This window comes from Acipenser ruthenus, chromosome 10, assembly GCF_902713425.1.
Source record: "Acipenser ruthenus chromosome 10, fAciRut3.2 maternal haplotype, whole genome shotgun sequence".
Taxonomy (NCBI): domain Eukaryota; kingdom Metazoa; phylum Chordata; class Actinopteri; order Acipenseriformes; family Acipenseridae; genus Acipenser; species Acipenser ruthenus.
In genome coordinates this window covers 5,542,445-5,559,716 of record NC_081198.1, presented here as the reverse complement: position 1 = coordinate 5,559,716, position 17,272 = coordinate 5,542,445, and the positions used below count along the sequence as shown (strand labels likewise).

Below are 17,272 nucleotides of genomic sequence, written 5' to 3'. Positions count from 1 at the left end.
AGCATGGATTGCTAGTCAAGTGCAAAGTACATGAAGTCAAAGACACTTTGCACAGATGAATTACAAACCAGAGCTGCACCTCGAGAAGCACAATATCGGAATGAGAGATACACACTGCTCGAGCTCTTCAGTAAATTAGCGTGATTTAATAACAGTTGTTCTTTCTTTTTCTTTTTAACAGCTCATATAATGGTACTTAACATACATAAATCCGTGAATTTTTTATTTTTTCTCTATTTGGATGGATATTTCCTGTTGAAGTTTGGCATATCTCCCAACCCTTTCATTTCCAAAAAGGTCATCCCACATTCCCTAGCTGCCTTACACATCCCATATTAGGCAACTTTTCAGCCTCATTGCCAGCACTACAATAGAAATATACAAGCCCAGCATCTGAATGACATGCTCTGTGGTATAACCAATATTACTTACTGGTAAAGGAGAACAGGTTAACATCTAAGCCATTCAGCCTACAAACACTGAAGAGTGTCTCCAATACATCCCCAGGTGTTTAACAACACCTCACAAAACCAACATCAATGAGTTACTATAGTAAATAATTCTGCAGCTTCAAGATATTCAAATGCAGTGTTGCTACAGTAGTGTGGCACTACACAAGGTTAAAGTAATCAGAAACTCTTCCCAGCAGGAAGCCCACTCCTCCTTTCTCTTGCACACATGCAAAACAACAGGCCACAAATCCAAAGTTGTGCAAAGCAGAGGAGGTTGAATATGATAATGCAGATTATGCAAAAAATAGAATACCGGCAGGACTTAGCTGTGCATAACAAATAATGGCAATCTGGCAATCAGAGGGAAGAACACAGGCCTATAGCTGTTACCATATGAGATACAAGGGGTGTTCAAAATAGAACATTGACAGGAAATACTGAATAATATTTCATATGTATGCTTAAAACAAAAAAACAACATGCAGCATTTCTTTTTTTTTTTTCCTTAAGTGTGGTAGCCAACAATGATCTACTACAGTGCAGACCCACTCAAAGGAAGGAGATCCAAATAAAGTGGTCAATTAGTGCAGCAATATAGCTGGAATAAGTTATCATCCTACTTATATTGCTAACATTTAACAAGAAAAACCTACAGGACTGACAGTTCTTTTAACGTGGTCTTACAGGGAAACCCCTCTCTAGAAAACTCATGTTAACAGTGGAGAGGGGACTACACCTTTAAGCATTATTTTGTGTTGCACTCTTTGTTGGTCTGAAAACATCTCTTTTAAGTGTTTTTGCTGCCAATTTACCACGCAAAGCACTGGCCCATGCGAAAGGTCATTTATTTAATCCCACTGCGATATCAGCTACCTGTGATGTCACTCATGTCTTAACTGGGAAGCAAGCCAAATGCTGAACACTAGTTTTAGACAGATTTTCTTTTGTGCCTACTGAATAAAAAGATCTGCACGCTTGGTGTAACTTTTTACTAGAAGTAATCTCACTAGAAAAATATTTTTTTAGTAAAATTAAATGTCTTTGTTTTACACAGTCTACAAAATATAGAAAATAATAAACAGCAGTGCATTTCACAGTTTTCATAAGAGCAAAAAAAAGCCAGATACAATATAACTGTACCATAATATCATTTTTTAAAAATGATCAAAATACAAAGCTACAGAATCTTCATTGCCCACTACTGTTACAGATACACAAATATATATATATATATATATATATATATATATATATATATATATATATATATATATATATATTTGTTGATACAGAATTTGACCTGAATATAAAATAGACAATTACTGCAGTTTCAAACATATGTAATCTATGTATCTATACGTGTGTGTGTGTGTGTGTGTGTGTGTGTGTGTGTGTGTGTGTGTGTGTGTGAGATACCGAAGAAGCTAGCAGTCTGCTGAAAGTGGAAAAGACCAGGAAGAACTAAAAAAAAAACAGACAAGCAGCCAAATGAAAAATTAAATTCAGCGAAATGGAAATCCAGGCATCAGCAGAGGAGGTAATTGAAAATAAAGAGAAACTTTATTGTGTCACAAGATATATTTAAAACAAAAGGCAGATGGGGATTACATTTTAATTATGGCAAAATAAACAACAACTGTGATAATGACCAGTGAGGTTTTGGGCACGTTTAGACATTTCAGCATACTTTAGAAACAAGGATTTCAACAGAATCGTTTTATATGGGACTGCCTCCAAACATTTTAGTACAAAATGACAAAACAAACAAACTGCTGATCACTGAATTTGTGTCAGATTTTATTACAGGTATCCGGTACTTCTTTAAATATATTATGAGGATTGTAGTGCCATAATAAATAGGGTAACCAGATTTTCAAAGCTCAAAACCGGGACAAATTGTTAAATAATTGATAAGACTAATTTAAATATAAGCTATTTTAATAGTTATTTAAATAGCCATCCTCTTACTCTTAGAAGTATCTTTTAAGCAGCTAGCCAATTTCAGTGCACTCCCGGGTGTATGACTTGTGGTTAATTAGTTTAACTTGTCATGTTGTGTTATATACATATTGCTACTTTTACATTGAGTTTATTAATAATAATAATAATAATAATAATAATAATAATAATAATAATAATAATAATTCTGTAGTCATCGTTAAAAATACATTTACTTTTTGGCCTTTTTCTTTCTTCTTTTTACTCACTGTGTCAGGATGCTTCTATTCATTGACACTGTTGACGTGGATTCGGATGCTTGCAACCTCTCGCTGGTCTGTCTAAATCCTGCCAGAGCTAAACAGCTGCGAAATTATCTTATTACACAATTGTAGATTCATATTGAATATAAAACTAAATGAAACCACATGGCGCACTGAGGAATAAGCACGTATGTCTGTGTTAATCACATTACAAAAATAATGTTCATTATTTACCCCCCCCCCCCCCCCAACACACACACACACACACACACACACACACACACACTGCTGGTGCCATAAACTAAGTTATATAGCAAACGGTTGTTTACATTTTTTTGACAGAACCGGGACTTTATAAAGATTTTCAGAAAAGTGTCGGGATACCGGGACCTTTGATGGAAAACTGGAACTGTCCCGGCTAAACCAGGATGTCTGGTCACCCTAATAAACATTTAATCCCATACGCAGTGATAAACACACACAACACTGGGACCGATATTATGTAGCTCAGGAGAATGTGTGGACGCTTGACATAGAATGATTTAAAAGGTAAAACGTGCATCAATTCTGTGGTGGTGGTGGGGGTAGGGATAGGGTTAGGATTAAGGTCACTAAATCACACAGAAGAAAATTTTGGATTTTCTGTGATCGATCCAGAGTATATATCTGATATTAGGTATTACACATACTGATTTTACTAAGTGTCTCATTTCAATGATTACAGACTGGTATTCCCTTCTATAGCATGGTACTTTTTCATGGCAGTGATTCTAGTTGTTCCACACACTAACCTTCATTTCCCAGAGCCCGATGGCAGTATATTCACAATGGGGAGGTAATGGAATACAATGAGAAACAGCAGTCTGCCATTGCTATAGATTAGCATTTGTAATTAGTGTGAATTTTGCAAACTCTGTCTGTAGTGTGTATAGCAACTGAATAACCAGTGACTATAAAGGTCATGGCTTTATATTTATATATGTATCACCATCACTGGTGTTCATTAGCACTGCCAATCTTTGGGCCTGTCTTTGTTTATTAAAGTATTTGAGGGTTCAAAATTATAACAAAAGTGTTTGTATTAACATAAATTAGCATAAAACACAGAGTAGCACACCTCATTTAGACAGCTTCATTACTTTAAATTACGGATATACCCCACACCCACCCACCCCCAACACACATTTGAATTTTACATTACAGTATGAATGTGTAGCATAAAACATTAATATACATCCAATATTAATCCGTTTCCAAAAGAAAAAAAGAATGCATGTATTTGTTCAAAGGAAGCTTTCTTTAATGCACCCTAAACCTACAGAAGACTCCAATCAGAATGGTTGCACCCATGTCATAATTGGAAGCGCTGCTTTAGAAAATAGTAAGCATGCTAGTCTCCTGAATTCAAGACTTTTTATAGAAGACATTTTACATCTTTTTATTTATTTATGTATTTTTACAGATGCCTTTGCTTTACCCAAATTTCAATTTCAATTAAACAACACTGCATGTAGATGAACCGGTTATCACAGATATAGCCTCAGAACAACCAGAAAATAATCAGTAAAATACACTCGAGTGTGCACATAATGTATATGTGATGCATATCGTATACAATGTGTAACCCACAAAAACAACATACTGTTCAGGCACAAATGTGTGTCGACACACTGCACTGTATGTGGATATGACCTTTACTGTTGACAGATATACTGTATCACATTTACTATAGCGTATGGCTACGCTATGCCAAAATGCTATTGATGAAAATGCACTTGCATTGTAAAATATTAGACGTAAATTAAAAGAGAAAATCTATTATGTCCCTAATGTACCCTGATAGTAAGAAGCATGCATTTCCATAAGGAGTGGCGCAGCGCGGAGGGGTGATATATGGCAAGGCTGGATGGAGGGTGAAAAGCGTAGCGAGATGAACGGGGAAACTGAGCAGTCCGCTCTCACTCCTCGGAGCCGAGGGCAAAAGACGAATAAATGTTGATTAGTGTTGATTTTGTCCAACGAGCGCCTGGCGAGTGACAGTTGGAGTAAGCTGCTGTGAAAGAGAACCATTAATCTTGGTCTGGTTTAAGTAGTGTATATTAATTTGTGTCATTTTTACTAAGTCGTACTGAGAAGGGCTTCTTCCAGCTCTGCGTTTCACTGCTTTGGTGGTTAAGCACTTTTATATAGATTCTGCACTCACGTTCAAACTAAGCAGCAGGGAGGGAAGGAAATGAGATTGCAACCCCTGAATTAAAGAAAATGAACTCCTGGGGTGTTGGTATGGCAACCACATTCGAAACTGGCACTGGCTGTTAAATTTAACGTACCTAACACATTTGTGGATTTTAATACATTTGCAACATATTCAGAAGATTAAATAAAAAGAGGGGTTTTATTTCCAATGTTGAAAAAAAAAAAAAAAGATTTAAATGAAAATACACTACACCCCACAATAAATTATAAACTTAGCAATATTTAAACACATATACTGTTCAGAACTACAGCTGGTAATCCTATCTAATGTTATGCTATCTTATTTTGCACAGGGAGCAAGTCAAATACCTACTGGGCATTCATTAGCAAAGATAAGAATTGTGAACTAACTGCTGGGCTCATCTCCAGAACCACATAAACCTCCCAACCTGTACAAGGATTTCAGAGCATAGGCATCTGATAAAAGCAGAAAGAAACCTGTCAATCTCAGTGATTAGTTTATACCATCAGTTAAATACAGAAATAAACGTATTCGACTTATCAAATACAATGGATTTAGTGATATAAAATAAAGTATATGAGAAAAAGGTTATTGTTTGGGGATTGATGGAATCCCAGATTAATAACCATTTTACCATTTTATGATGGGTAACATTTAATAAACTATATCTAGCTATAAATTGTAAGTGTGAGCAATTTAATTCAACCATGTTTTTAAACTATAGACCCTATATACACACACACACACACACACAGACACACACACACACACACCTCTTTTCTGTAAAGATGGCTGTAAAGATTTAAAATTAATCAAATAAATCAAACATCCTTCAGAGTCAATGACTCAGAAGAAAAAGCCACAATTTGCAATAAATGGCTTATGTGGGACGGCCATTTAAAAAGATGTTAGCTTCCTTAGCTTGAAGTTAAACTGATTACCATGAGACCTGACTTGAACAGCCGCCCCAAATAGTTTCAAAACCAACCAGTACAGAAACGATCATTTTACTACTAACTTGTTGTCACAGTTAATTATCAAATCACATCCGCAATTATATATTTCTGTAATTAAGCTCCTAAAATATGATTAACATGTCTCAATTATGGCAGTGATAATTTGCATAATTTATAAGGAGTCCTAATTGTGCGTGAGTTCTGATTTTAAGCTTGGCAATAACTGAACACAAAATGCATTACGCCGTCACTGAAGCATGACCATTTGACTTTTAATATATGGATTAATACAGTTACTTTTCTGATTAAAATAAAAAGAGAGAAACAGTCTCTTACTAATGTTTAAGCATATGTCAAGTGCATTCTTTTAAATGCTACTTCGCTATTTAAATCATTATTTTTAGCCATAATCGGAGCACAGTCATAAGCAGTGTGTAAATGCAAACATATTAAGAAGTTGGTAAATGCCATTATACTAGAATAATGAGAACAACAGTTTATTAACAGAAGAACCCTGGCAGTGTATTTGTTGTATGATATCTACACCGCATTATGAGAGCTGTCCTCACATGATACACCATGGAAATCATTTTTAATGAACAAGTTAATGCATTTTATTGACTAGAGAGCCTGTGTTATACAGTACAATAAAGTATTTTTGTATGTTATGCCGTTTTCTGTACAGTTTATGGGTCTGTCCTTATAAATCCGACAGCATATTACTGAAAATGCTTCTAGATAACTTGCCACTGAAAAAAAATATATATGTTCAGTTTTTATAGTTTTAAATAAAATTGATAAATCCAAATCTAAATGTTCATTCTATTCTGGCACATTGGCCTCCTTCTCTATTTTGTATTTATTTTTTGTTGCATTAATTTCTTCAATACTGCACATGCTCTGTATGTGATTTTTGTTTTGTCTCAAATACAGAATTTGCAAGCTAATTTCAATTAGAAGCTGACCGACTACTGCACAAGCTTATGTACTGTATAAGCAAATGCAATGTTTGTTGCACCCTGCATTAGCCAACTGTGTTCTAGCAAAGCAAAAATTGTAATGGGATATTACATCTTTATTACAGACTCAACTCTAGTAACAATAGACAGGTGCTGAGCAGCTGATTGCATTGAAACCCCTCTAACAATGCATTCAGTAATATAAATTAGATCTTTGGCTCATTTTACCAACAACAGCCATTATTCTGCTGACCTCTGTAAAATACTCTCTTTTCACTCATGAAAAATAACATTACATCATGCTGCTAGTCATATTTATAAATGGGTCCTCCCCAAGGCATGTAACCTAATACTATTTAAACAAAGACTTCAAGTAAATTGGGTATTTTGCTCAAGTTTGTTTAAAAAAAAAAAGAAAGAAAAATAAGCAAATCGAAGCTTCTCCGTTCCTGAACGTAACAAAGACATATTTAATGAAATCCATCTGGGTTTCAAATAAGTTTTTTGGTTTTTTTTTACATTTGATAAATTTCCCTTGTCAATCCCACATTAAACTGGAGACTCTCCATTCAGAATCCCAACTTGAGATGCTACAATAAAATGAACAAATCCCAATAAAATATTTATTTCATACACGGTATGTGGTTATTCAAATCCTGAACTTTACCCCTGTCCACACAGGTCTAAAATAATTATACACATAGGCAGCAAAATATTACAATAGGGATGTCACGGCTCTCCAGTTGAATACTGAAAAGCACTGTTGTGCCAGCCTCACACTGGAGCTGCTGTATGGGATATTAACGATCAATACACAGCATAAATGTCACAAACTGTGCTGGCTGTGTGAAATTGGATCATTTCACATGAATTTCACCTGGAATGAAATGTGTTTTTGCACATAGTCGGTGGAGAGTTTGGTTTTGTAGATACATTTTAGTAACCATGCTTAAAAGTCAAATTACTCCAGACATCCTAGTAGAAAATGTCATCAACAAGCAGATAGACGTGTGCCACCAACAACACAACACTACTATACTCAGACATGACCTGTAGATCATGGTACTGTTTTGAAATAAACACAACAGTTTATCAAATGGACAACTTTGTTTCCAGAGTCACGTCCAACGTTGAGCAAATAAGAAACAGCCATGACTCGTATAGGCCTTTTCATTGATGTTTAATATTTATATCAACCACCAGGAAGAAAAATAAAATAAACTGTAGTTTCAAGAGCATATCTCCAGATGTTTTACATTTACATGTCTAAATTTCCAATAATTATTCCAAAAAAGCATGGAACAACTACACATACCAGTATAAGTACTAGGGAAATTATCCTTATCCTGTATTTGAATCCATTAGCCACACCTCAATTTACTAGAAATAGCATTAATATGATAAAACAGCTAAAAGCAAAAATGAAAAGTTTTTTTTTCTTTCTTTAATTGTCTGGTTTAAAAATGCATAATGATTAGAGCTTTTGAAAGACTGTTCTAATTAGAAATGGCTCTGTGCTCTCTATACGTTATAGTCTTTCACTGTGGCTAATTGTCCTCATGCAAACAAAGGTCTAATAAGACTGCCACTGACCTACGGACTATGTAATCTGAACTTAGCCCCAAGAAAAACACAGAAATGCCTTTCTACAACGTACACTACAGGGAACAGTTAAAGTTATATCAATAAAATTATTCTTTAACAATACAAGTTATTCTTGTAACCGTATTTAAATGATCTCAGATTTGCAGTTTACAGGAAGTAAGGGGAGGACTGGGGATTTCCCAAACATCAGAAGCATTGTACTTAAAAGGAGAATGTTAAAATAAGGCAAGAAATACTGATATAGACTGAAATAGAACTGGTCTTTATTACTTTTTTTTTTGTTAAACTGTGTCATAAAAAAATACAAGAAATATTGCTTCAAAATGGTAACGTCAGATCAGACATAGCCAATAGCAATATGTCTACTGGCTATTTATTTATTTATTTATCTGCAAGTCAAAACTGGCCAAGGTTGAACACACAACAGTGATGCAAGGACCAGCCTTCTAAATTAATAACTTTTATTAGCCAGCTTGTCGGCATTGTCCTGAATAATTTGCTTTTTCAGTTTTTTTTAGTAAATAACTAAACATAAAAGTCTAAACTAACGGTTTTCAACAACAAAAAAAATTGTAATAAGAAAATAAAAACAGCTTATCAGGGATGTTGAGATTTTGAAGTTTTTTTTGTTATTTTTTTATTTTTTTATATCACAATGGCCCCTTTTATCTGATGAAACTGGTAAATGTGAAAGCAGGGGAATCATAATGTCTCCTAATAGCCATGGCTATATTCTCTTAATGTGCACTCTTAAAACAAACCTGAAACCCTGACACTGAGATATGCCAACCTGCACGTGCCAGCCTCAGAATCCAGAATGTTTCCACAGAAGTGAGTCTCTGCAAACTTTAAATTATCGTAACCTCTGAAAAACCTGCAACTCAGCTTGTACTATACAAACAAGCAAAGAGCTGTAAGTCTAGTTGGAGTAATATTAAAAATAATGTTCCCTTTAAACTGTTTTTTTTCTGAAAAGTTGAAAAAATGCATTTAAACCTGTTTGTTATTTCAATTTCTTTAATGCCACATTGTCATTCTTTATACTGTAGGCCTTCTGTTTGATATTGCTCAGTGGGTCTATATAAAAATACAGTGAAAGGTCACAAGCTGAAGTTTCTGCTTAGCCTGTCACTAGCACTCGGTCCTGCTAGAGCTGGCAGCTGCTCAAACCCATTCTCTCAAAGAAAGCAGGAGTCGCTATGGAGCAAACATGTACCACATTTAATATGAGGCTAGTGACACAATAAGTCAATAATTTATGTTTAAAAAATCGCTTAAAAAAGGCTTTCAGCAACTGTTGATGCTGTTTGCAAGTTAATGATCTTTGTACAACAGCTCTAATTTCTCTATTGAACAGACTAGTTTATACTTTCTAAAATCTCTTCACAGTTCATAAATAATACCCAGCATTCACTATGGTTAACATTTATGAAGTTTCATTAATGTGACATATTATTGTATTCATAAAAACTTATGAGTTAAAGCTTTGAGACTAAAGCCCATGATCATTACTTCTGACTTCACTGCACAATTACATAAAGGAAAATTATTCTGGGCATGCATGTACATCAGTGTAATCTCAGACTTGAAAAACTATCTGCTCTTGTGTTTACAGCAATACAGTCCTGTATCTTTCAAATCAACATGTGCACTGCAGATTGAAAGCGTTCTCTTGAGTTACTCACCGGGGATACATTAGGAACAGTATAGAACTGGAGAGACTAGCATATTCCTATAGACATTTACAAAATTAAACACAGGGTCGGTCCAGAACAACACTAAGAACCAGCAGACTGCTCTAAAGAGCCATTCGATTAGATTCCCAACCCTGAAATAAGGATAAAACAAATAACAGGCCAACAACCAATAAGATCTTTAAAAACGCTCCTCAATAAACTAGAACAGAAAGCAGGCTCAAATCACAAAGCTGTGTTATTTAGAGAAAATTTCTAAAAAAAAAAAAAAAAAAAAAATTAGACTGGGTTTAAGAATACAATACAGCTTGATATAGACTTCTGAAATGTGGCTGTCATTGGTATAATGAGGTTTTATGTAGGACCACATAAAAAAATATATCATAAGGTGATGCATTCCCACAAAACACGGACGCAAAAATCAACAAAAAAAAAACACAACCCACTTTGTACAGTGTTTTTCTAAATATTTGATGGTTGCACTTCCAACTCCATCCAATACATGCTGAAACTTCACCCTAAACAGAAATCTGTAATGAGGGTATAACATATTTCCAAGCATCGTGGCGTTGGCATAGTTTTAGAACCAGACTTAACAAGCCTAAGAAGGGTGCTGAATCTCCTAGGGGTTCGAGGAGCCGACCTTTCAGAAAAGTATGTAGACTCGCTGGTATTTGGCAGTTTTGCACTGTGGTGGTCACAAGCCAAGAAAAATAAGGACACTGCCTCCTTTTAAAAGGGAAACTTGTCTTGACTTTTTAGCAAATGTTGGCTGCAAGCCTAGAAAGGCAAGTCATGGTTTATTCAACAGAACAGATTTTTACCAGGCATAAGTAGCAAAAAACGTTGTTAAAAAAAATAATAATAATAAAAAAAATAATGAGATATAATTTCTTTAGAAATATATTCATTTTCTATTATGTCGCTTTTAATCCGACATTACAGTTTCATTTTTCAGTGGCATCTCTTCCTTTCTGAAACGTCCACCCTTGGATGGAAGCAAGAATGAATCTTGTGTATTAATAAATCTCATTTTTAAATACATCGTTTTTATATTATATGCAACATTTTAGAATCTACCAGAACATAAAAACCAAAGATGCTACTATATTAGCACAATGTTAAAGAACCACCTGCCTCCAAAATGTCATAAAACAGGAGTGTATTTATCAAACATATTGCACTTTGTGAAAATGAATGAATGCAATCTCTTTTTAAATATACAGCACAAACAGTTATCTAGTAAAACAAAAACACAACAGGGGGGTCCCTCTAGCAAGTCTATGGGGTCCCCCCTACTGTTCTTATCTGAAAGCCAACTGCACTGGTTGTGCTTCTAATATATATCATATATTCTCAGACTCGCTTCTTAAAAGAACGCATTCCGTTTTAAGGATTAAAAAAAATAATAATAACATGCACAAAATAAATCTAAATGTTTATATACCAGTAAATTAAATAATGAATGAGTAATGTTCCTCAAATAACAGGAAGTCCCTTTCTCAGAGCAGTTGATTCCCTTTGACTAAGGCGGGAGAAACGTAAGGGTGAGCAGTCAGGAAAAGGTCCAAGCTACTTTGTTCTTCATCTGGATACGAACTTTGGATGAACCCAAAAAAAAGCGCCAGGGAGTAAAACACCATGCATAACTCTTTCACTCCTCCAGAAACCTCAAGAAACAAAAAAAAAAGAGAAGAAAGCCACCGGCCAAAAGGCCCCCTGCTCTCCAGAGACAGTGGCCGATTCACACTGCTTTCCAGGGGGGGAACTTCAATAAAACTGGATGCCAATACAGTGTCTTTAAACAAAACTGTTCACTGCCGGCTGTGTGCCAATCTTCGTTTCACAGCAGTGAAATCTCAATATATTCAACTATGGGGCTAATTAAGAGGGAATAATATGAAGCATGTCCCCACCTCCACCCCCACAAATGATATAATATCTATCTTCTCCTATTTGGTGAACCAAAACCGAATTTACAATATTTGAAATAGATATAAATAGAATGACTACATTTCACAGAAGAAACAGATGTAAAATAATATACATTTAGATGTATAATGTATGTATTAATTGTGCATGTAACATTTTATCTATGCATAAGTGGCAAAAAAAACAACTCTTTAATTCTCTAGAAAAGATGCATGCCAGAATTTTACTGTACAGACCTTCACACTATTTCTGTATATTAACAAAACCAAACAAATGTTTATACCATACTGTACAAAGGAGTGTATATTCCATATAAAATACACTAGATTCCATAAACTTCAAACTACAATTGTAGCCTACATGGTGATTTACAATTGACATCACTTACAGTACTGAAAGCCTACTGTTTGCATTTAATAATACAATTTCAAATAAAGTATTACATTCCCTCTGGCTTATAAAAAAACAAAAATAACAGCTGGAGACACTGAGAACATGCCTGGGTAAAGATCGCTCCTAAGCTAGCCAGGAACAGAAAATCCGACAGAGACCCAAAAGCAAATGTCACATATTCCACAACTCTGAAATCCGGGTGAGCAAATGTTAGCGAATCCCTTTGTACCGCAGCACTGACAACAGAGTACATTCTAATGAAATGGTACCAAAGCCTTAGAAAATGCCAAGCTGCAACAGAGCACCAGTTCAATAAGTGGCTCAGTCACTCATATGGGAGACTGACAACGGGAATTGTGAGTTCACAGAGACTGTAAAACAATATGTGGATGTCGCCTCAAGTGTTGAACACTGGCACAGAACAGAACGGCAGTGGCTTACATTCTTGCTGTGTCCCCTGCCTTAAACTAATTCTGCACAGCTTTGCGAACAACAGCTGTATGATACATATGCATGTATAGCTATGGCCAAAAGTTTTGCTCCACCCTATGGAATTAACTTATTTTGCTTCATAAAGTTGAATGAAACCTGCTGAAAAATGTTCCGTTAACATATTGAATTATATACCACTTTGTAGTTTTCCCATATGCTTCACAAAAAACTGACAAAAATTAAAAAATGTGACATTTGAAATACTGTACTACTTACTATGGCTTTCGGTAGACTTTTGCGATATAATTTTGTAGTTTATTTGATTACATGATGTTAAATAAAATATCTAAATTATGTTTATAATTATAATTTTTAATTAATGTCTCAATCCTAAAATTCTAGGGGATGCAAAAATGTTAGCTGTACATATACACGTGTGTTTTCCTCAGATTACTTTTTTTGTGTTGCTACAATGCCTTAAAATGAAGTGCTACTGCAAGGATTACACTGCATGATACACAGCAGTCTCTACTCTCTCTGCCATGTTCGGGTGCATCTAATTATCTAAGAAATAATCAAGCGGGGGGGGGGGGGGGGGGGGTGTAAATTTAGTTTTAATGCAAAACTGAAGATAATGCCTCCTGAACGTAGCATGGAGGTGATTAAGTGCTAAACCCCATCATGAAGGTGCCAATTGCAAATCTCACTTCTCCGCTAATAGAAGATGACATTTCTATCCAATGTTTTAATCAGTACCAGCCAAGCAAGCACTTATATATGTTGCATTATTAAGTAAATGTAATATATTGAAAAAAGCATATACAATACAAAACACACACACATGCAAATGTACAATAATACCATTATTTCTCCCTCCCCACAACTACAGTAATATATTTGACCTCACTGAGCAATACTGCTCTTCTTATGAATTGTATTATGATACAATTACCCAGACATGCTACAGTGAAATACAACCCAATGGTCAATTATAGTATCAAATGCATGACTGTATATCTTATAAGAGGTTTGTTTTGTTGTTGTTAATAGACCTTTTGATGTACTGTTCTTATACTACACATTAATATCGTTTACAATGGGACATAATCAGCTGAGGCATTAGCTCACTAACAATGTACCTTTGCACACTGAACAACCAATGACAAATAAAATAAGTTGTTCTCAGATCTGCTTGTAAACGTCGGTGGTAAAAACACAGCAGGACCACTGTGGACATTTGAATTAAGATTTATAATGATGCTTCTTTCATGAAAAAAAGGAATCTTTAAATTACAAAACAGTAAGACAGCCATGATGATTCTAAATTTAAAAAAAATATATATTTACCTGTTTTTTCTTTAATTTCACACAAGACGTTGAAAAGAGCAGGCTTCATTCTATGACAATTTAACGCATGTTTCCTACAATTAAAAAATATAAAAAAAAGAATATGAATCATTATCCTATCTTTAATTTTATAACATTGGTGTTCATCAAACAAGGTATTAGATATTTAAATGAACTGTGTCATTTAAATAAAAATACTACACAAGCCATTTTACTGTAGATGGTCAATGATTATTTTAAAGCATTTTGATAATATACATAAATAAATAATAAAATAAAAAAAAAACACAATAACAATATATCACACACCGTAGGCTAATATCTAGAGCGCTATTGAATCTAATTGTTTAACATGTTAGACAGTACTTTTATTATGCCGACGTACAAACCAAAACTCGGAGCCATAATGTTCCCACATAAAGTAGCGATTGGGTTTTTGTAAATTAAAAGTTAAAGAAGTGATAGCTAATATTAACTACTATACTAGAGCTAATTTTGTGTTTTTATTCCCCTTTTGATAATAAATATCATCATACTGCAGATGTTGTCAATGTTTGTATTACATTATTGTCATGTTTTCCCCTGACTATACACACTCATTTGACATATTTTCTAATTTACTTTTCCTAATTTTTTTTTACTGTACTTGTATACAAAACATACACCCAGGTTATTATTATTATTATTATTATTATTATTATTATTATTAATACTACTACGACTACGACTATTACTATTATTGTAAATGTATTACAAACCTCTGGAAAGTACAGGCCAGTATACTATGCTCTTCAGACAGCATAGTTATATTAAATAATAACAATAAACGAGACCGCTATGCTCCATTAGAATGTGTGTACGTTTTTGCTGCGGGTTTTTTGTTTGGCGGGGGCAGTTTGCTCTTTCTGACTCTATTGTACCTAGGCTGCTGCACATGCCATTATAAGGCGCCTTTATTCCATATCGTTTGATAGCCTGTAGTAATTTATAAATTGTATAAATAAAGACGTGCGTTGACGCATTACATCCTTCCTCGACAAAAACTTATTTCGTCTGCAAAAACAGAGCACAGCCCGAGTGTTCGCTTAGTAAATGTATTGTATGCTACAATTAGTTCGCACAACAATGTATCGTTCGTGTTTATTAAGGCTTGTAATGTTGTTGCGTTGCTTGTTTTAAAAACATGTGTTTATTTGTTTCTTGTCCCCTTCCACATTACAGAGCAAATGCCGTCATTTTATTACAAGACATCTTGACAATGTATTTACATAATCTAGTATACGCAGCAACGAATGGCCGAATTATTCCTCTAAATTCTCGGTCAACCAGTATTTTAGAAAAGCTGCATGCACTTTTAACAATTTATAGCAGAGACGTGATTGGTTTAGTTATTATTTTTATTTCGTATAAACAAACGTGATAATTCTTGTATGCTCATGTATTTACATTAAAGTCTACTTTATTAATGTAATATAAAAAACAAACAACAAAAAAAAAGTTGAAAGATTCATACTTTTTTTTTAAAGCAAGCTGCTGTCACTCAGTCTCCACTTGTCCTGCGTGTTCCAGAGGTACCGGTAACTATTTATTTTGCCAATAACAATTATAACCCGACAGATTAGCGGGTAGGCTTCTGTTACGGGATTTGGTTAAATATAAATGACCTAACAGTGACAACGGAAGACAGAAACAAGTTATAAGTTGTCTTGTTACCTGATTTCCAGCAACTTGATTTTGAATGGCAGTTATTGATATTGGTAAACATACCCTATGTACAGTTCAATACTAATCTATGCTATCACATGTATTGGGACGTTTAAATGCAAAGCTGATGACAGGCAACAATAGTTGTTGACATTATGTCAACAACAGCAAAACAGTACCAGCTTACTGTACCGGCTGGGTACTTGTGCATCCTACTGAACTTGTGAGGCGTAAACCGTGTAGTATCATGATCGATGTATATTATCTATCTAATTGTTCAGCAATAATTGTTGAAAGCAGACCTTTTTTTTCAAAAGGGCAATACTTAACAATAACATATATAAAACTAAATAATATCATATGTGCTATAACCATGTTACCTGGCCTGTGCTTCGTCCAGACTTTGGTCTGTAATGGTCATTATTTGCTGTAAAATGTCTCCTATGTCCTGTTTTCTGCCATCCCCGTCTGTCGCTGTGCCATCCTGCATGTGTTGGGGCAGGCCGGGGTGTCCAGCCATCCCGACCCCCGCATGAGAGTGCATCAACCTGGGCTGATCATCCATCTCAGCCTTCTCGTCTGCGTCACCTCCAGCAGAGAACCACACTTATCCTTCAGGCTGGAGCTAAATCCTTGGAAATTCCTTCGGATCTCTCTGTGTGACCAGAGGAAAAGCAAGCCCTCTCTTTCCCAGCTGGTCTGAGTGAAATATGATCTGAATTGCAGCCTTTAGCCACTCCTGCTCTGCAAAAAAAAAAAAAAAAAAAAAAACAGGTTCAACTTTGAATCAGGGTGCTAATCCTTTTAAATAATGATGGCGCTGCTCTCTGGAATATGCAAACTTTTTTCCTCGAAGGTTTTGATGCGTCTGAAGCCTGATTTTAGCCCCCTCTTTGCAGGTTAGTTCTCCTTTTTCTTTCTAGTGCTTTGTTTAGCTCAGAACTGGGAACTGACACATAGTCAGAGTATGGAGACCAAACTCCGCCCACGAAACGTCATTGGACAATCGGGAAAGCCAGCCCTGCCCTGATGTACTGATTATATAGCGTCAATCAAGGGACTGGAAGGTGGGGTAATACAAGATTTAAAAAAAAAAAAAAAAAAAAAATTGTGGTATACTTTGAAAAGGACAGGACTGGATGGCAACATCGTATCGATTTAATGAACCTTTGTTTTTTCTTTTTTTTTTTATAACCACAAAATAGGACTATTTCATTTCCATGGCAGTTGGCAATATTGCCAACTGCCATGGAAATGAAATATAGATAGATAGATAGATAGATAGATAGATAGATAGATAGATAGATAGATAGATAGATAGATAATTACATTAATATTCATATGTTATACAATTTAAAAACACACTTTTGTCTTCCAGT

General features: G+C 34.9%; 1 protein-coding gene across 4 annotated transcripts in view; it reads right to left on the bottom strand.

Annotated features, from left to right (window-relative positions):
* LOC117412970 (pre-B-cell leukemia transcription factor 1) overlaps positions 1 to 16,914 on the bottom strand; it is a 72,245-nt gene extending 55,331 nt beyond the window's left edge. For 2 of the 4 annotated variants that reach the window (XM_034021658.3, XM_034021648.3), the window contains exons 1-2: positions 16,274 to 16,913; positions 14,190 to 14,263 (exon numbers count right to left, since the gene is read on the bottom strand). In XM_034021658.3, coding sequence (XP_033877549.1) covers positions 14,190 to 14,263; positions 16,274 to 16,458 — 259 coding nt within the window. In that variant the 5' untranslated portion in view covers positions 16,459 to 16,913. Of the gene's footprint in view, positions 1 to 14,189; positions 14,264 to 16,273 lie in introns of all 4 variants that reach the window. The other 2 variants (XM_034021642.3, XM_034021666.3) reach the window with 2 other exon arrangements.
* Between the last annotated feature and the right edge of the window lie 358 nt (positions 16,915 to 17,272).